This window comes from Salvelinus namaycush, chromosome 21 (genome assembly GCF_016432855.1).
Source record: "Salvelinus namaycush isolate Seneca chromosome 21, SaNama_1.0, whole genome shotgun sequence".
NCBI lineage: Eukaryota > Metazoa > Chordata > Actinopteri > Salmoniformes > Salmonidae > Salvelinus > Salvelinus namaycush.
The window spans coordinates 33005675-33026463 of NC_052327.1; the positions used below are offsets into that span (position 1 = coordinate 33005675).

The window sequence follows — 20789 nt, forward strand, 5'->3', positions numbered from 1 at the left end:
ACTTTTAACACTATTTCCTCAGCAATCTGCAGACAGTCTCGTCTGGGAAGGGGGGATAGTGAGCCCTAATTCATGAATGCAATCATGGGTGGCTTTACCTTTTAAAGGTAAGGTACCCAACTGAATATTACATACAAACATTTTAGTGGTTGGCAGGACAACTAAAGAGGTCACTTAGTAATAACTGACAAAGAAGTGAATTTCATGTCCAAAATATCTAAACTAGTGTTTTCCAAGTGTAAGGTCAGAGGGCTGACTGGCTCGATTGTGTCTTGTTTACATAGTGGGTCACACAAGAAAACCCCAAAAAGCTTTAGGCGGGTCACAGCACAAAAGCGTTTGAGGAACTGCTTCTCTACACACCTGAAAGACAGTGGAGAATAGTGGTGGTTCAGATTCTTGAAGTTCCAGGGCAAACTTTGTTTAGTTGCTTGCTGAGATATGTGTAAATGAAAAGCTTACATTATGTATCACTGTAATATTTCGGCACAATATTTGCTCTCTCGTGTCATTTAAATTGAGCGTTTTCATTACTGAGAGATCTCTGGTGGTTCTAGCCAATATTTAATTAGACTCAGGCTGCATCACAAATGCACATTCATGAGTGCTCTGCTCTGCTCCCTCCCAAAATTACTATACTTCTTCCTCCAATGCTTCATTGAGGTTTGTGTTCTATAACTTGGATAGTTATTGGCAATCTATCATCCAATTTTCTTTTGCAGCTCTCAAAATGTAAATGGGAAAGATGTAATAAAATGAAAGGGGGGTAACTATGTCAGATCCGTGATAGCACATCAGTGGATCATATACAATATCTGAATTTATTCTAGAATTAGGCTCCTGAATTGCATAAGAAAGTACTTCCTGAGCATTCCTTTGTTCACCTGTTTAGGGACTGGATATGTTAACTAGCTATTTAGCTAAATCTAGTACAATGCATCACATTTCTTGTGAAATGTTTGTTTTAATTGCGTAGGCCCTGTGAAATAAATCCAGAGGGGTAAGTAAGGACACTGAACTGCATTGTGAGCATAGTGAGGCAGTGATGTTGTGGGTAAGCTGTTCCAACCATAGGGAAATCAACACAATAAAAAAATGATGGGGCACTTTGAGGTCAATTGTATGGAGTCCTAACAGCCAATGGATATGGCTTAGACCTGTGGTTGTGATGGGCAAACCCCTACCTCTTAAAAGCATTTTATATGCCAGTCACATAAAAGGCTTGATGGAAGAGGGGGACACTAATCTGAATAGGTCACGTGCTGTTAAACTGTAAGAGCATGGCCAACCTCTACTTCCAGTTACCATGGCTCTGGAATTTCCTGGGCATTTTCAATTTCCTCCAGAGGACCTGGCCCAACAGAGTGAATTACACTGGGATCACTTTGGGACAATCAGGTTAATTAAATGAGGATGTGCTGGTAATTGTGAAATATCCTCGTCCATTTTAGGAAAGCACTGCCTCGACACAGGAGCCAAATTCAGAGCAGGCTGCCACACTAATGTGTCATTCCCCTCAGATGACAATGTAATCAGACATTTCAGACAAGCGTGAAAACCGGACTCCCTGCTTTTAATGGATTCTGGGGAAATAAGCCCCTCTCAGTCAGAAGGCACTGACACTTATCTTACAAACAGGGAGGGACCATGCGAAATGTAGATGCCCTGATCTTTTCCTTCTCAGGGAGTGTGGGTGGATGTCAAGAAGAAGTAAGCCTTTACCTTCTGCAATTAATTATATTTCAATAATGATTGAATGGTGTTCGAAGGAATTTACTTACTCAACTGTATGGTAGAACCACAGCAGTCAGCTTCATACAAATCAGAGCTCTTCATTTCATTAGGTTCCTGACAGGTCACTTTACTTTCAACTGATTATTGCTTTGGCAAAGGCACAGTACAGTTTGACTGAAATTATGGAGTACTTTTTAGAAAGGCTTGCAATTTTACAAAGTTAATCTGTCATCACTTTTGATAAGATTGGTTTTGCATTCCAAGAGACTTCATAAATGTTTTTATTCAATCTGAAGTGCAGACATTGAAAATGACAAAGATTGTATTGGAATCAAATTAATTGCTGCTCAGTAAATAATTATACTCTATATATTATCATGAAGCCCCAATGTTTCAATAGAGACATTTCATTTCAAAGACAGAATAACTTGAGTTTGAAAGAGAGCTTATTTTGTGATTGGGCAATGGATGTTGTTGGGTGAGCTTCATGAGCTCTGTGACAACTGGCCTGCATAATTAATACATACAGTAAATTGAATGATGGTTTCACAGTATACTGTATGTCCCCTTACTTGAGTGCGAAGGTCATTGTAACATCTGTCATTGCCGCTTGGCTCATCTCAAGATATACTTGAAGTGACAGTGAAATACAAAGGAGGAGGCTAAACGCATTTTCTATCCTTCAACACTGCAGGTCAGGGCACTTCTGAAGGGTAAAGACACAATTACTTATTTCCTCATGAAATAGCCTAATTTCAAGTTGCATGCCCAACATTGCATGAGGCAATCTCATGCTCAAGAGTCAAATGGTTTCTGTGTACATTTGGGGCAACTTTTTCCCTGGTTACTCCACAGTGTTAATGGTAGCATAGCTAGGATGATTTCCTGATGATGTCGACAGCAGCCCATTTCAGCAGTTTCAATTAATTTTCTGATGATAGGAGTGGCATTGCATCGAGGGAGCCTTTTGGTTGACTTATCCCTGACCAGTGACCTTCTATAGTCTGTTTATATCATCAATGCTTGTTGATTATGTGATTAGATTCCTGAGCAGTGCCAGGCTGATGCTTCACTCTGAGTAAACACGTATCAAGACAGAGGGATTTTCAATTGATTCACTCAGGGCTTGATTTAAGGAAGGCAGAGCATGACCCAACATAATCATCTGATTTTGTCTGACAGCGGGTAAGCCCCTGCAGGTTGGAGATATTAAATCCATTTGAGTGAAATGAGTCAACCTTGTTTCCTCAGAGATTATTTTCAATTTTGGAGCTTTGTTGATTCCACAATAGTTTACACCTAATTCATAACATATCCTAATTCATAACATAGTGATGATACAGGGTAATGGCAGACACAGTGATAGAGAAGGTAAAGAAAGCTATTGCTATTCTGGCTGCTATCAAGTTTTTAAAAATGTATTTAACTAGGCAAGTCAGTTAAGAACAAATTCTTATTTACAATGACAGCCTACCCCGGCCAAACCCGGACGACGCTGGGCCAATTGTGCACTGCCCTATGGGACTCCCAATCATGGTCGGATGTGATGCAGCCTGGATTTGAACCGGGGACCAGGGAGCCCAATTATGGAGTGGAGCAAGGTACCTCAGACAGAGGTGTAACTCTAGCAAGTTACTTACTCTACAATAGAACTTAATTAGATAGCCCAGATACTGTACGGGCACATAATATTAGTAAATCACATCGTTTAAGTTCCTTCAATGATGCTGTCTTGTGGCTTGTTGTTTTGGTTAAATCCATTCTGTTCTGCCAAGAGACAAACCCTTGACTTTGTATTGCATTAGACATCATCTGACATAATCTTGCCTCCTTAAAATATATTAAAATGTCCCTCCTTTCTCAAAATAGATGACAGCCCACTATCTCTTCCCTCAGAGGGGAAGTTTAGCATAGATCCCATGGGCCTGTAGCAGCTTTAGCCAACTGCTCATTTTTACACTTTATTATCACAAGGGATTTTTTTAAACCTTGAAATAAAATACAAACTTAATTCGCAGTATCCATGCTGTTTCAAGACATGCTGTTCCAATGCTAACTATATTTCACACTTCCGACCCATGAGAAAGTCATGACAAAGTTTCAATTGGTTTCATGGGCCCAGTGTTCTGAGCAGAGCCCCCTACCAGCGCTTAATATTTCAGTGCTCATGCATTTTTCATCCATCAACTGCATCCTTCCAGGCGCTCCTCTTGGAGAATGAGGTTTATGGTGGAGACGTAAAGGTGAAGAAGTAATTTAGTGAATCGGTTGCATGAAAGACAACAATCAAAGCTGCTGCCTAAAGGCACTATCTGTGCAATCCATCTGTTTGTGCAGTTGCTCAGATTTGATTTTAGAGCTCAAGCTCTCTGATGGGGAGGCTCCTGGTACTTATGTCTGTCTCATCAGCTGTCATAGAAATGACTTGAACCTTGAACCTGCCTCTGCTGTTGGCTAAAGGTCTCAGCTCACTGTATGGTGGTGTTAGGCTATTCTGTATAGTGGTGGTAGGCTATTCTGTATAGTGATGGTAGGCTATTCTGTAAAGTGGTGGTAGGCTATTCTGTATAGTGGTGGTAAGCTATTCACTATAGTGGTGGTGTCACGCCCTGATCTGTTTCACCTGTCCTTGTGCTTGTCTCCACCCCCTCCAGGTGTCGCTTATTATCCCTGGTGTATTTATCCCTGTGTTTCCTGTCTCTCTGTGCCAGTCCGTCTTGTTTGTCAAGTCAACCAGTGTTTGTGTGTCTCAGCTCCTGCTTTTCCCAGTCTCTCTTTTGCTGCCCTCCTGGTTTTGACCCTTGCCTGTCCTGACTCTGAGCCCGCCTGCCTGACCACTCTGCCTGTCCTGACCTCGAGCCTGCCTATCGCCTTGTACTGTTTGGACTCTGACCTGGTTTATGAACTCTCGCCTGTACCCGACCTGCCTTTTGCCTACCCCTTTTATTATAATAAATATTGGAGCTCAACCATCTGCCTCCTGTGTCTGCATTTGAGTCTCACCTTGTGCCCTTATATGTGGTAGTAGCAACACCTCACGGCACAACACCTCTCCCCCATGTGACCTACTTGTGTGTGTGTAACTGATAGATGCACACGCACATTAAATGTTAATGTTTTTAAATGTATGTACACTACTGTTCAAAAGTCTGGGGTCACAGAAATGTCCTTGTTTTTGAAAGAAAAGCACTTTTTTTTTGTCCATTAAAATAACATCAAATTGATCAGAAATACAGTGTAGACATTGTTAATGTTGTAAATGACTATCGTAGCTGGAAACAGCAGATTTTTTATGGAATATCTACATAGGCGTACAGAGGCCCATTATCAGCAACCATCACTCATGTGTTCCAATGGCACATTGTGTTAGCTAATCCAAGTTTATCATTTTAAAGTTTATCATTAGAAATCCCTTTTGCAATTATGTTAGCACAGCTGAAAACTGTTTTCCTGATTTAAAGAAGCAATAAAACTGGCCTTCTTTAGACTAGTTGAGTATCTGGAGCATCAGCATTTATAGGTTCGATTACAGGCTCAAAATGTCCAGAAACAGAACTTTCTTCTGAAACTCGTCAGTCTATTTTTGTTCTGAGAAATAAAGGCTATTCCATGTGAGAAATTGCCAAGAAACTGAAGATCTCGTACAGCGCTGTGTACTACTCTGTAACGATGTGCGCTGAGAGTCGGGAAGCAAGTTCAGGGAGTGAGTGCTTTAATAAATAAACGTAACATAATACAAAACAAGAACCACGAACTAGAGGTCGACCGATTAATCGGAATGGCCGATTAATCGGAATGGCCGATTAATTAGGGCCGATTTCAAGTTTTCATAACAATCGGAAATCGGTATTTTTGGACACCGATTTGGCCGTTTTTTTTTTTTTTACACCTTTATTTAACTAGGCAAGTCAGTTAAGAACACATTCTTATTTTCAATGACGGCCTAGGAACGGTGGGTTAACTGCCTTGTTCAGGGACAGAACGACAGATTTTTACCTTGTCAGCTCGGGGATTCAATCTTGCAACCTTACAGTTAACCAGTCCTACGCTCTAACCACCTGCCTCTCATTGCACTCCACGAGGAGCCTGCCTGTTACGCGAATGCAGTAAGAAGCCAAGGTAAGTTGCTAGCTAGCATTAAACTTATCTTATAAAAAACAATCAATCAATCAATCATAACCACTAGTTAAACTAGTAATATCATCAACCATGTGTAGTTATCTAGCGTGTCCTGCGTTGCATATAATCGATGCAGTGCGCATTCGCGGAAAAAGGACTGTCGTTGCTCCAACGTGTACCTAACCATAAACATCAATGCCTTTCTTAAAATCAATACACACAAGTATATATTTTTAAACCTGCATATTTAGCTAAAAGAAACCCAGGTTTGCAGGCAATATTAACCAGGTGAAATTGTGTCACTTCTCTTGCGTTCATTGCACGCAGTCAGGGTATATGCAACAGTTTGGGCAGCCTGGCTCATTGCGAACTAATTTGCCAGAATTTTATGTAATTATGACAACATATTGATGATTGGTGGTACAATGTAACAGGAATATTTAGACTTATGGATGCCACCCGTTAGATAAAATACGGAACGGTTCCGTATTTCACTGAAATAATAAACGTTTTGTTTTCGAAATGATAGTTTCCGGATTCGACCATATTAATGACCTAAGGCTTGTATTTCTGTGTGTTATTATGTTATAATTAAGTCTATGATTTGATAGAGCAGTCTGACTGAGCGGTGGTAGGCAGCAGCAGGCTCGTAAGCATTCATTCAAACAGCGCTTTCGTGCATTTTGCCAGCAGCTCTTCACTCAGCTTCAAGCATTGCGCTCTTTATGACTTCAAGCCTACCAACTCCCGAGATTAGGCTGGTGTAACCGATGTGAAATGGCTAGCTAGTTCGCGGGGTGCGCGCTAATAGCGTTTCAAACATCACTCGCTCTGAGACTTGGAGTAGTTGTTCCCCTTGCTCTGCATGGGCTGCGGCTTTTGTGGAGCGATGGGTAACGCTGTTTCGAGGGTGCCTTAGCCTTAGGTCAAAGCTAACGTTTAAGTTCTTTGCTCAGAACATATGAAAGCTGGTGGTTCCTTTTAACATGAGACTTCAATATTCCAAGGTAAGAGGTTTTAGGTTGTAGTTAATATAGTATTTATAGGACTATTTCTCTATGTATTCCATATACCTTTGACTATTGAAGTCTCATGTTTAAAGGAACCACCAGCTTTCATATGTTCTCATGTTCTGAGCAAGGAACTTAAACATTAGCTTTTTTACATGGCACATATTGCACTTTTACTTTCTTCTCCAACACTTTGTTTTTGCATTATTTTAACCAAATTGAACATGTTTCATTATTTATTTGAGGCTAAATAGATTTTTATTGATGTATTATATTAAGTTAAAATAAGTGTTCATTCAGTATTGTTCTAATTGTCATTATTACAAATAAATAAATAAAAATCGTCCGATTAATCGGTATTGGCTTTTTTTGGTCCTCCAATAATCGGTATCGGTATCGGAGTTGAAAAATCATAATCGGTCGACCTCTACCATGAACGCACAGACCAGAAACAATAATGCCTGGGGAAAGAACCAAAGGGAGAGACATATATAGGGAAGGTAACCAGGGAAGTGATAGAGACCAGGTGAGTCTGATGACGCGCAGGTGTACGTAATGATGGTAACAGGTGTGCGCCATAATGAGAAGCCTGGTGACCTAGAGGCTGGAGAGGGAGCACATGTGACATACTCCTTTCACAGAACAGCACAAACTGGCCCTAACCAGAATAGAAAGAGGAGTGGGGGGCCCCGGTGCACAACTGAGCAAGAGGACAAGTACATTCGAGTGTCTAGTTTGAGAAAGAGACACCTCACAAGTCCTCAACTGGCAGCTTCATTAAATAGTACCCGCAAAACACCAGTCTCAACGTCAACAGTGAAGATGCGACTCCGGGACGCTGGCCTTAGCTTCTCTTTCTATTCTGGTTAGGGCCAGTTTGCACTGTTCTGTGAAGGGAGTTGTACACAGATCTTCAATTTCTCACAACAAGAATAGACTGACGAGTTTCATTAGAAAGTACTTTGTTTCTGGACATTTTGAGCCTGTAATCGAACCCACAAATTCTGATGCTCCAGATACTCAACTAGTCTAAAGAAGGCCAGTTTAATTGCTTCTTTAATCAGGACAACAGTTTTCAGCTGTACTAGCTGGCAGCATTCGCGCAAAACTGAACGTGCGAACCACTGCTTTTAATCAGGGCAAGGTGGACGGAAACATGACCGAATACAAACAGTGTAGCTATTCCCTCCGCAAGGCAATCAAACAAGCTAAGCGTCAGTACAGAGACAAAGTGGAGTTGCAATTCAGCGGCTCAGACACGAGAGGTGTGTGGCAGGGTCTACAGTCAATCACGGACTACAAAAGAAAAACCAGCCCCGTCGCGGATCAAGATGCCTTGCTCCCAGACAGACTAAACAACTTTTTTGCTCGCTTTGAGGACAATACAGTGCCACTGACACGGCCCGCTACCAAAACCTGCGGGCTCTCCTTCACTGTAGCCAACGTGAGTAAAACATTTAAACGTGTTAACCCTCGCAAGGCTGCAGGCCCAGATGGCATCCCCGGCCGCGTCCTCAGAGCATGTGCAGACCAGCTGGCTGGTGTGTTTACAGACATATTCAATCAAGCCTTATCCCAGTCTGCTGTACCCACATGCTTCAAGAGGGCCGCCATTGTTCCTGTTCCCAAGAAAACTAAGGTAACTGAGCTAAATGACTACCGCCCTGTAGCACTCACTTCCGTCATCATGCTTTGAGAGACTAGTCAAGGACAATATCACCTCCACCCTACCTAATACCCTAGACCCACTCCAATTTGCTTACCGCCCCAAAAGGTCCACAGGCGACGCAATCGCCATCACACTGCACACTGCCCTAACCCATCTGGACAAGAGGAATACCTATGTAAGAATTATGTTCATTAATTACAACTCAGCATTTAACACCATAGTACCCTCCAAACTCGTCATTAAGCTCGAGACCCTGGGTCTCGACCCCACCCTGTGCAACTGGGTCCTGGACTTCCTGACGGGTGAGGGTAGGTAACAACATCTCCAACCCGCCGATCCTCAACACTGGGTCCCCACAAGGGTGCGTTCTAAGCCCTCTCCTGTACTCCCTGTTCACCCACGACTGCGTGGCCATGCACGCCTCCAACTCAATCATCAAGTTTGCAGACGACACTACAGTGGTAGGCTTGATTACCAACAACGACGAGACGGCCTACAGGGAGGAGGTGAGGGCCCTCAGAGTGTGGTGTCAGGAAAATAACCTCACACTCAATGTCAACAAAACAAAGGAGATGATCGTGGACTTCAGGAAACAGCAGAGGGAGCAGCCCCCTATCTACATTGACGGGACAGTAGTTGAGAGGGTGGAGAGTTTTAAGTTCCTCGGCGTACACATCATGGACAAACTGAAATGGTCCACTCACACAGACAGCGTGGTGAAGAAGGCGCAGCAGCGCCTCTTCAACCTCAGGAGGCTGAAGAAATTCGGCGTGACACCAAAAACACTCACAAACTTTTACAGATGCACAATCGAGAGCATCCTGTCGGGCTGTATCACCGCCTGGTACGGCAGCTGCTCCGCCCATAACCGGAAGGCTCTCCAGAGGGTAGTGAGGTCTGCACAACGCATCACCGGGTGCAAACTACCTGCCCTCCAGGACACCTACACCACCAGATGTCACAGGAAGGCCAAAAAGATCATCAAGGACAACAACCACCCGAGCCACTGCCTGTTCACTCCGCTATTATCCAGAAGGCGAGGTCAGTACAGGTGCATCAAAGCGGGGACCGAGAGACTGAAAAACAGCTTCTATCTCAAGGCCATCAGACTGTTAAACAGCCATCACTAACATTGAGTGGCTGCTGCCAACATACTGACTCAACTCCAGCCACTTTAATAATGGAAAAATGTATGTAATCAATTTATCACTAGCCACTTTATATTATATAATGTTTACATACCCTACATTACTTAGTATATGTATATACTGTACGCTATACCATCTACTGCATCTTGCCATCTTGATGTAATTAAATGAATCACTAGCCACTTTAAACAATGCCACTTTATATAATGTTCTCATACCCTACATTACTCATCTCATATGTATATACTGTACGCTATACCATCTACTGCATCTTGCCATCTTGATGTAATGTAGCCTCCCGGGTGGCGCAGTGGTCTAGACCAGAGTCTCTGGGTTCGCGCCCAGGCTGGGCTGGGTTCGCGCCCAGGCTCTGTCGCAGCCGGCCGCAACCGGGAGGTCCGTGGGGCGACGCACAATTGGCATAGCGTGGTTAGGGAGGGTTTGGCCGGTAGGGATATCCTTGTCTCAGTATGTTAAAATGTATGCACTCTACTGTAAGTCGCTCTGGATAAGAGTGTCTGCTAAATGACTAAAATGTAAATGTAAATGTAATGTATCACTAGCCACTTTAAACAATGCCGCTTTATATGTTTTCATACCATACATTACACATCTCATATGTATATACTGTACTCTATACCATCTACTGCATCTTGCCTATGCCGTTCGGCCATCACTCATTTATATATTTTTTATGTACATATTCGTATTCATTCCTTTACACTTGTGTGTATAAGGTAGTTGTTGTGAAATTGTTAGGTTATATTACTTGTTAGATATTACTGCATGGTCGGAACTAGAGGCACAAGCATTTCGCTACACTTGCATTAACATCTGCTAACCATGTGTATGTGACAAATACATTTGATTTGATTTGATTTAACATAGTTGCAAAAGGGTTTTCTAATGATCAATTAGCCTTTTAAAATGATAAACTTGGATTAGCTAACACAACGTGCCATTGGAACACAGGAGTGATGGTTGCTGATAATGGGCCTCTGTACGCCTATGTAGATATTCCATAAAAAATCTGCCGTTTCCAGCTACAATAGTCATTTACAACATTAACAATGTCTACACTGTATTTCTTTTTTTTTTCTTTTTTCTCTTTTTTTTATTTAATTTTTTTAATTTTTATCCCATTTTCTCCCCAATTTTCGTGGTATCCAATCGCTAGTAATTACTATCTTGTCTCATCGCTACAACTCCCGTACGGGCTCGGGAGAGACGAAGGTTGAAAGCCATGCGTCCTCCGAAGCACAACCCAACCAAGCCGCACTGCTTCTTAACACAGCGCGCCTCCAACCCGGAAGCCAGCCGCACCAATGTGTCGGAGGAAACACCATGTACCTGGCCCCCTTGGTTAGCGCGCACTGCGCCCGGCCCGCCACAGGAGTCGCTGGAGCGCGATGAGACAAGGATATCCCTACCGGCCAAACCCTCCCTAACCCGGACGACACTATGCCAATTGTGCGTCGCCCCACGGACCTCCCGGTCGCGGCCGGCTGTGACAGAGCCTGGGCGCGAACCCAGAGACTCTGGTGGCGCAGTTAGCACTGCGATGCAGTGCCCTAGACCACTGCGCCACCCGGGAGGCATCTACACTGTATTTCTGATCAATTTTATGTTATTTTAATGGACAAAAAAATGTGCTTTTCTTTCGAAAACAAGGACATTTCTATGTGACCCCAAACTTTTGAACGGTAGTGTAAATTATAAAGAATTTGGTCCATAATGTATTTTTCGTTATGTGTCGAACCCCAGTAAGACTAGCTGTCGCCATTGGTGTCGGCTAATGGGGATCCCAATAAATCAAATCAAAATTGTGACAGTCTTAATACTCTGTGAAGGTCTATTCAGTATGCTTACTGGATGTGAAGGGGGGACTGATGCTAGATTACTAATTACTTGGGTACCAATAAAGTCTATAAAAGGAGGCCTCGTGTGGCCTCAAAAAGTAATACATCATAATGTCCCATCTTATTGACGATGAGATGGATAAGAACCGTTACAAAAATCGCAGTCAATTATTGATGAAATTATATTATTACGGTATTGAGACATTATCTTTACCCACACACCAGACAGACAGACACACACACCTGTTCCTCACTTCAATGGAATTCCAACGGGTCGATGTGCTTGACTCAGGTGATCTATAAAGCTCACGGCACCTTCCCCTATTTGAAGGACGAGAGAATTGTGGAGAACACGCGTCCCACGCTCCAATTGGATTGTGTAATGATCGGATATGCAGTGTACATTTCCAGAGGATTTCATTGGCCGCCTGCTCTGTGGCTCAGATTAATTTGTAGCAGCGGCTTTCAGGTGGTGCCCAGTACATGCAGTATTGAACATTGCATCTACTAATTTACGTTTCTGTGTTAGCGTTGCTGTCAGTCTCAGCAACTGGAAGGCTTTAGCCCTTTGCTGCAATGTTATAATCCTGCACTGAAGCTACCGTTTTGTCATTGAGTTTTGTAAGCATTTTATATTGTGGTTGTATGCGCACTGGACCGAATGGAGGGATGTCGCGATGATGGTCTGCTCTAGAAGAACCAAAACTTTGGTGTCGACATGCGTTATTTTGAGTGGCATGACCAATATTGTCTGTCTTCTCTACGTCGGCTGGATCACTAATTATGTGGCCAATGTGAACACCAAAGTCCCAGAGCCCGAACTGGAGAGGAAGTTTGAAGATGACAACAAGGGAGAAAATCTGAAGATTATAGAGCGACTGGACCGACTGGAAAATGTGGTCAACCAACATATCCAAGGTTAGCCTATTCATAGACACGAACAACCTTTAGCGCATATGGACGATAGTATATTTTGGCAGGGGGAGTTTTGTTAAAAGCCCCGACGCTTGTTCTAGACTAAATGTTAACATGCATCTCTTGCGGTAAGGTTTTGGAAACACAAGGAACGTATATTTCATATCAGCGATAAATAATTTCCAAAAAACAAAGGTTAAATTATAACACACAGAGCCATAACCAGGGTTTGAGTTTTACTGAGGTCCAAAAGGGTGGGGGGTACTACTACTACTACTACTACTAATGATATATATGTTTAGTTGAAGCTCATTTACTGCATTTCTATACAATAAAACAACTTTTAAATGTTATTTGGACAACAGCAAAAACAAGAAATGACCCTAGCCATCATCACCTTGGTTGATGTAGGTTCATTCACCTGAGTCGTTCTACAAACACAGGACTAAATTGTCATACTTGAGTAAAAGTCACCCAGGAAAAAAAGTGTTTGAGAAAAAAACGAAAACTATTTGGTTTTAAATATACTTAAGTATCAAAAGTAAAAATGTAATAATTTCTAATTCCTTATATTAAGCAAACCAGACAGCATAATTGTTTTACTTATGTATGGATAGCCAGGAACACACTCCGGCATCATTTACAAACTAAGCATTTGTGTTTAGTGAGTCTGCCAGGGATGTTCTCTTGATAAGTGGTGAATTGGACCATTTTCCTGTCCTGCTAAACATTCCAAATTAAATTAGTACTTTTGGGTGTCAGGGAAAATGTATGGAGTAAAAAGTAGATTATTTTCTTTAGGCATGTAGTGAAGTAAAAGTTGTCGAAAAATATAAATAGTAAAGTACAGATATCCCCCCCAAAATACTTAAGTAGTACTTTAACGTTTTTTTACTTAAGTACTTTACCCCACTGGTTATAACCCTGAAAGAGGGGAAATATGAGAAATAATTCACATTTACATGTAGCATTGGTGATTTTTAGAACCTTATTGATTGCATTTTAATGTAGGCTTATAGGGAATATAGGCCATGTGGAGATGTTCATATTGAAACATGGCTTCTTTTTTAAAGTTCCTAACTTGTTTGATAAGATTAGTACATATTTTCTCAGGGGACCCCACATGGTGCCCCGACTCCAAGTTTGGGAACCACTGTATTAACCTCTCTCTGTGCTTGCTTCCTCTCTCTCTGTTTACTCTGCTTCCTCCTGCATGCATTGCAGCCTGCCTCAGCCTCACCACTGAGCGCCACGTTACTGTCTGTCTCAGTGGCCTACTCTCTGTAAAGCAAAGTTATTATGAGAACTTGGTAATATTTTATTTGTTTGTAATTTTTCCTCCCTTTTTTCCCCCAATTTCGTGATTACGATCTTGTCTCATTGCTGCACCTCCCCAACGGGCACGGGAGAGGCGAAGGTAGAGTCATGCGTCCTCCGAAACATGACCCACAAAGCCGCACTTCTTAACACCAGCTGCACCAATGTGTCGGAGGAAACCCTGTTCAACTGACGACCGAAATCAGCCTACAGGCGCCTGGCTCGCCACAAGGAGTAACTAGGGCGTGATGAGCCAAGTAAAGCCCCCCCTGGCCAAACCCTCCACTAACCCGGACAGTTGTACGGTGTTTCCTCCAACACATTGGTGCGGCTGGCTTCCAGGTTAAGCGGGCAGTGTGTTAAGAAGCAGTGCGGTTTGTGCGGTTTGGCAGGGTCGTGTTTTGGAGGACGCATGGCTCTCGACCTTCGCCTCTCCCGAGTCCGTACGGCAGTTGCAGCGATGGGACAAGACTGTAACAACCAATTGGAGATCATGAAATTGGGAAGAAAAAGGGGGGGAAAAATAATTAATAATGGCAACATAAATAATAGTTATTAGTATTTATTTAATGTCAACAGCTGATCTGAGGGAAGACAATATGGAGTAAACTGGATTTTTTTCCCTCCCCTGATCTCTTAACAAGACAATCGAGAAAGCTGCTGGAATATACTCTAAATAATTGTTTCACTAATTATTTACATGAAAATGTACTTTTGTAGTTTACTGAAGAAAGACCTAGTACTACATTACCTGTAAACAATAGTGAGTTATTACAAAATATACAATTTACAATCATTCATCTCATATAGTAAATGTTTTACATACAATTCAGGGATGGCCACAATTGCTCTTGAAGAGCTGCAGGGTTATGCAGGCTTTCTTGTTCAAGCCCAGTTTTACAATACCTGATTCTACCTTTCAAGGTCTTGATTAACAGCTGAGTAGTAGAATCAGGTGTGGTAGCGCTGGGCTTGAACAAAAAAGTCTGCATAATCCTGTGGCTCGTCAATAGCATATTTGGTAACTCCTGGTACAAACACTGTGACAAATGACAAACTGCTGAGAAAAACCTTTAAAATACAAAGTCATTAGACTAGTACAAAACACTTTTTTAAGAATACATATTTACAAATCTGACATTGGATAGTTGCTTTAAATCCTTCAGCTACCAATGCTCTTAGTAATGCTGTACACGGCTGTCCAACTCCAGTAAAAGAGCACACATCCCCACATTTTGTAAAGGCAGTATAAATATGAAAACAGATGGGATTACTCACAGATTTGGAACAGCCCGTGCATAAGTGCTACTGATAGTGTGCGAAGTAATGTGTGCATATGAATAAGCGTAAGTCGCTTGTCAGCGCCACATGGGGCAGCTTGACAAATTTCTCAAATGACAAGAGGCCCCTGAAAAGGAGACATGTTTACAACCTATACAACTTATGGCATGCATTTGTACCGTAAGGATGGCATGAATCTGACGGATGAGGGCAACAACGTCTTTCTTGAGAGTTTGAGAGCTGGTCTCTCTACCGTTTGCACTAGTACACGTCACACTCCCTGTTTCTTGCCACTTGACAATGCCCAACAAACCCAAAGGCTCTTTTAAGAGACACCTAATTAATGAAAATAAGCACACAACTGGTGCGCCTGTGTGTTGGGAAAGGGAGGGTGGTGTAAAATAAAAATACGAAATAGAATGGTCGAAATATCCACTTCAGTAGGCGAACCCAGGGCGGTGACGCTAACCGTTACGCTACGACCCCTGTTATAGATACGTCAACTTGACACTATTTAAATGGACAGTCTGGTGATGACATCATGCGTTTGTTGCAAAAATGTTTTTGTTTATTAACTCAGTACTGGTGGAACGTTTTTCTCTTGCTTGGTAAGAAATGTAAAGTCTAAAACAGTTGATGGGTTAAACGGTTTAATTTATCACATAGCTAACCAAGTTAGCAAGCATGACATTTTCTTTTGACTGTGCACAGGTCTCGCAAGCAATGATCATTATGTTGTTTTACCTGTATGCTTGTGTGCAATCCGCAACCCTGCTACTTTATGCTTGTCGATGGAAAATTCAGGTTTTCGGTAACACATTGAAAAGTAACTTGTGTTCTAATGACAAGAAGAAAATGTAATTGACAGAGGGAGCGAGCGTACTGAATTAATGCATACGGTAAGGGCTAGAATTTGTGCTGGATCTTCTAACCGCGAAGTGTCTGTTCTGGTGTGCGTGTATTATAAATTAGCAAAGTGGCAGTTTTCCCAAACCTACCGAAATTTGGTGTATCTAACTAGCTATAACAGCAAACAAGGACGTTCGCTATCTTATTTGTTTTAGCACCGATTACACGCAAGTGTCTAGGTCAGCAGTTAACACAGCTGACTTCAGACCTATGAAAAAACTTCCATAGCAAAATATACCTAGCTAGCTAGTTACCTACCTTTTGCTTCTAGTGTTGCTTCGTTACTTTTTCGATACTAGAACATGAAGATGGTTTAGTACTAGAATGTGTTACTTTCGGCACATCTGTCAAATGTGTCTCACGGATCAAGCCTGTCTATTAGCTCAGCCGACCCCTCCACTTACTCATTGCTATCCTGCACTGGGAGTCTGGGATGCATCATGTTAGCTCTCCACTCATGATGCAGTGAAGTTAAAACACTTTAATAATGTGACACTGCATGTAGAAATATTAAAACTGTTAATTGCTGTTTGCAAAACAATGTCCATAGACTTTACAGTGGATGAAGATACTGGTAGCTTCCAGCTTTGTAGGCAAACTTTCCTTGCTAGCTGACAGATAAAGCTAACATCAATTCACTACCCTAGTACTTTGTTTGTTATAAACCATAATGCAAAATGTGCTGATTTCAAAGCTGATTGCCTTCAAAAACTTTATTCATTCACTTATTTGGTCTCTCTTCAATTGCCTCCATGAACTGACTGCCTCGTGAATGAGAGCGCACATTTTTCTTTTGTTGATCAGTACAGTAAAATAAGTCCCAAATCGAAGGGAAACGGATTGTTTGACATTTGTAGCTCTGTGAAATCAGCTAAAACAAGCGAAATAATGCAATGCATGCGCACACCTATTGAATATGCATTCACCTGTATTGTGGTTAGGCCTATGTTACGTCTTGATTTATCCACTATATCAAGAGATTTACCTTTCAAATACATTATTACCATTATGTAGTTAGTTTGGTAAAAACAAAGTCAAATTGTTTGTATAATTGATTCATTAATGCATACATGGCTGTTGGAAAAATTTATGTAAAAAAATATAGAAATGTAATGATATTGAAGAAGATGCCCAACCATAGAACAGAGCAGTAGCTTATCTGTCTGGATCAAATGCCATTCTGTGACTTTGGCTAATATGCCTTCTTATTTTGCCCTGGTATCATGTTGGTATCAAGTATTGTGATGGTATCGAGTATTGCGATACTTAACCTGGTATCAAAGTCAAAATTCTGGTATCGTGACAACACTTTGCTTCTCATCCAACTGGTGTAAGCTAGCCTTCTACTAGCTAGCTGCTACTGTTGCGCAGCAACCAAGTTGCACGTGGTGTTAGAACTCTGAGATTTGGCTGAAAAGATGTTAACATTGTCAGAAATGCTACAAAAAGGTAGCACATGTTTGTTTTTTTATTGGGCAGAAATGTGCACGTGAGACTGGTAAATGGTGAATTTTAATCAAATATGTTGTACCTACAAGCTTATTCAGTCCACATGGATCTAAGTCTAATGGTCACCTTATGGACGCTGTAGCCTCGTTTAATCCGACGTCTAGATTTTGAGAGGTTTGGGACAAAATAATTCTGACCACCCTAATGTTTACGACCCTGTCAAAAAGTCTGGAATAGTGGTTCTCGTTAACGTCTGGACGGATCATGACGAGGGGAGTGTGTTGTGGTACCTCCACGTTGATTTGCAAATTTTCATAGACATCGGTGTCAAATTGGCTTACAGATGATGCAGGGAGATTTAAATTTAACATTGAGTTTTAACCAATGCATACTATACCGGGGCAACTATAATTCAGGAAATAATGTACTCAGAGTTTTTCTGGATCAAAACTGGGCTTAGGTGGTGGGCATGGCATGGAGTGCGGTCTGTGCGGCTGAATTTTAAAGAATTGTATAGGACCTCATCTTGGCGGTGTAGAGAGATTGTTGCATTTTTAAGCCAATTTCCTGCAATTCTTCTAATTTCTCCATGGAGCTGAGAGACATTTTTGCTGTTTTAAAGCAAATTTCATGCAATTCAATGCATTTTGCCATGGCTAGTGCTCAAACATAATAACAAATTCTATACCTGCTAAATTCATAGTTTAAAAAAAATGTAATTCTCCCTCACTGTCTAGCTTTTAATTAGGTGATTTGTTATTTCTCAAAGATTATCTTTTTAAATTTGTAGGTCCATTATCTTTTCTACATACTTTATCTGGTTTTAGTCGTTTTAAAGTTTACACTGAACGCGGTTTTCCATCCCGAAAATGTGTTTGAATTTAGGTGACCTACTGTAAAATGTAATCAAAACTCTTCCATGTAATGTGATTATCAATCTTAACCACATTGTGTTAAATTCAAAGTATTTGATATTGTCCTGTCCAAGTACAGTTAGAGGAGTTAAGCAATGCTTTAAACACCATGCTAAAAGAGGATTAATAGTTTACACTAATACAACATGATGGACATATACAAATAGCTAGGAACTAGTGCAGTGCACTTCACACTGGAGGTCAGGGTGCAGAGTGACTCAAATGCTGGTGGTGAGCTGATGAGTAAATTTAGCACTTGGAGCATTTGGCAAGTACTCCCATAGATGCACCCCTGTAGCTGGTGCCATGTTACATTCCTGGGAATGGGTCTGTTTATGTTGTCAATGATATCTGTTAGCACGCAGGGAGCTGAGGAGATCACTTGACAAACTGTGGGACCTTAAAAGACCTTTAATGCCTATAACCTAATTCTCCCAAAAATGTGTAGGTCTATGTCCAATTTCGCCCTTTATGATAAAACGAGAGATGCCATGGTGTTTCACATCTTTGCAGTGGACTATAGGGTGTGCTGGCTCTCGTGTGTCTGTGTGAGTGCCTGTTCATCAAACATTCAGTACATGACTGCAGTTTGTGCTTCATGTATACAGTAGAAGGAATGTCAGGTCTTGCATTAGGAGGTTAAGAATGTTTCCTATTAGATACCACCCAACCCTGTTCCCAAGGCAAGCTGACAGGGAACGTTGAGGCCCGCGCCAAATGATTAAAATGCAGAAGGGTCTTCTCAGCAGCTGGATTGGCCCTCACTAGACCTATAACGCTAATCTTTAATTAAAGATAAGAGGGACTGCCACTGCAGTTGATCCAGAACCCCCCCTTGGGAGGTTCATAATGGACTCACCCTCCATAGGGGACAGTCAGGAGCATTTTGGAGTTATGACCCACTCCACACCCACCTCCTCCAGAGTAGGGGGGAGGATTCCTTATGCATAAAGTATGCATGTCTCACTCTTACCTAAGCAATGTGTCACCAAGTTTGTAAAAAAAAATAGTGTGTAAAAAAAAAAAAAAAAAAAAGTATAAAAAGTTCCAACTTTCTCTCAGGTCATCCTGCCTGCCTTGCAGTTCACACACTTTACAGACCACTCTGTAGAACAGTGGTATTCAAACTTTTTTCTGACATTTTTTTTACCCAATAATTTCTTGTAATTCCAATAATTCCACACCAAATCTAATGACACAACCTTAAAATTGGTACATTTTGATTTTTGCATCAACAATAACCTTCAGTCCATTGCATTTTCATCTCTTATCAAAATTAGTAAATACATTTTCTCATATTGTATTTTTCAAATTATCTTTCTCAACTTTTGTATATTGTCCCATAAAATAATCTGTACTGTGTAATTTTTTTTGTTCCCCCACGACCCCACTAGCAGTCACAACCTCGACTTTGAATACCACTGCTGTGGAACATACAGCAGGAGCAGACTGTGCATATTTCTTTCATACGTGCTGTATCTAAGGACTAGTTGTTTTTTTACTAGTGTAATAGTGCAAAGTAAAACATTTTGGTGCGATATATACTTTTGGGGATACAGTTGATGTGACAGCTTTCATAAAGTAATCATAAACTTAACAAAGTAATCATTGCGTAAGGCGAAAGCACACTTTTTATGAAACCAGACCACACAGAACAGGGCATCTACATTTCGCATGGTCCCTTCTTCCAGTTTGTAAGATAAGTGTCAGTGCCTTCTGCCTGAGAGGGGCTTATTTCCTCAGAATCCATTAAAAGCAGGGAGTCCGGTTTTCACGCTTGTCTGAAATGTCTGATTACATTGTCATCTGAGGACAATGACACGGTACGCAGCCTGCTCCGAGTTTGTATCCTGTGACGAGGCAGTGCTTTCCTTTTATTTTATTTTATTCATTTTTTATATTTAACGAGGCAAGTCAGTTAAGAACAAATTCTTATTTACAATGACGGCCTACCCCGACCAAACGCTCCCCTAACCCGGATGATTGTGCCAGTTGTACGCCACCCTATGGGACTCCCGATCACATCCGGTTGTGATACAGCCAGGGATTGAACCAGGGTCTGTAGTGACACCTCTAACACTGAGATGCAGTGCCTTAGACCGCTGCGCCACTCGGGCTTGAAGCGGACGAGGGCATTTCAATTACCAGCACATCCTCCCTTATTGAGTCTGACATAAACTGATCTTAGTTCAATTCACTCTGTTGGTCCAGATTTCGCAGAGGTCGCCCTGGAAACGCTCTGGCCATAGTTACCACACTGATGACTCGCTCTTGCAGCACACATTATTCCTCAGGTTTCAAGTGCCACTTGCAAACATTCCATTCAATTGCTACCGCAATATGCCCAGAATGAACTATCTAGAATATGACCATCTCTCACCAACATTTTAGTTGCCCGTGGATTCAGTACAACAGTAGTGAAGGCTTCAAAATGAAATGGGAGATTGAGTATTATAAACTGTAGG

The 20789-nt window shown here is 41.6% G+C and overlaps 1 protein-coding gene across 1 annotated transcript in view; it reads left to right on the forward strand.

The window, feature by feature from the left end:
• Positions 1-12219: 12219 nt before the first annotated feature.
• LOC120065863 (polypeptide N-acetylgalactosaminyltransferase 18-like) overlaps positions 12220-20789 on the forward strand; it is an 88346-nt gene continuing 79776 nt past the window's right edge. Inside the window, exon 1 of the mRNA XM_039016909.1 lies at positions 12220-12457. Coding sequence (XP_038872837.1) covers positions 12220-12457 — 238 coding nt within the window. The remainder of the gene's footprint in view (positions 12458-20789) is intronic.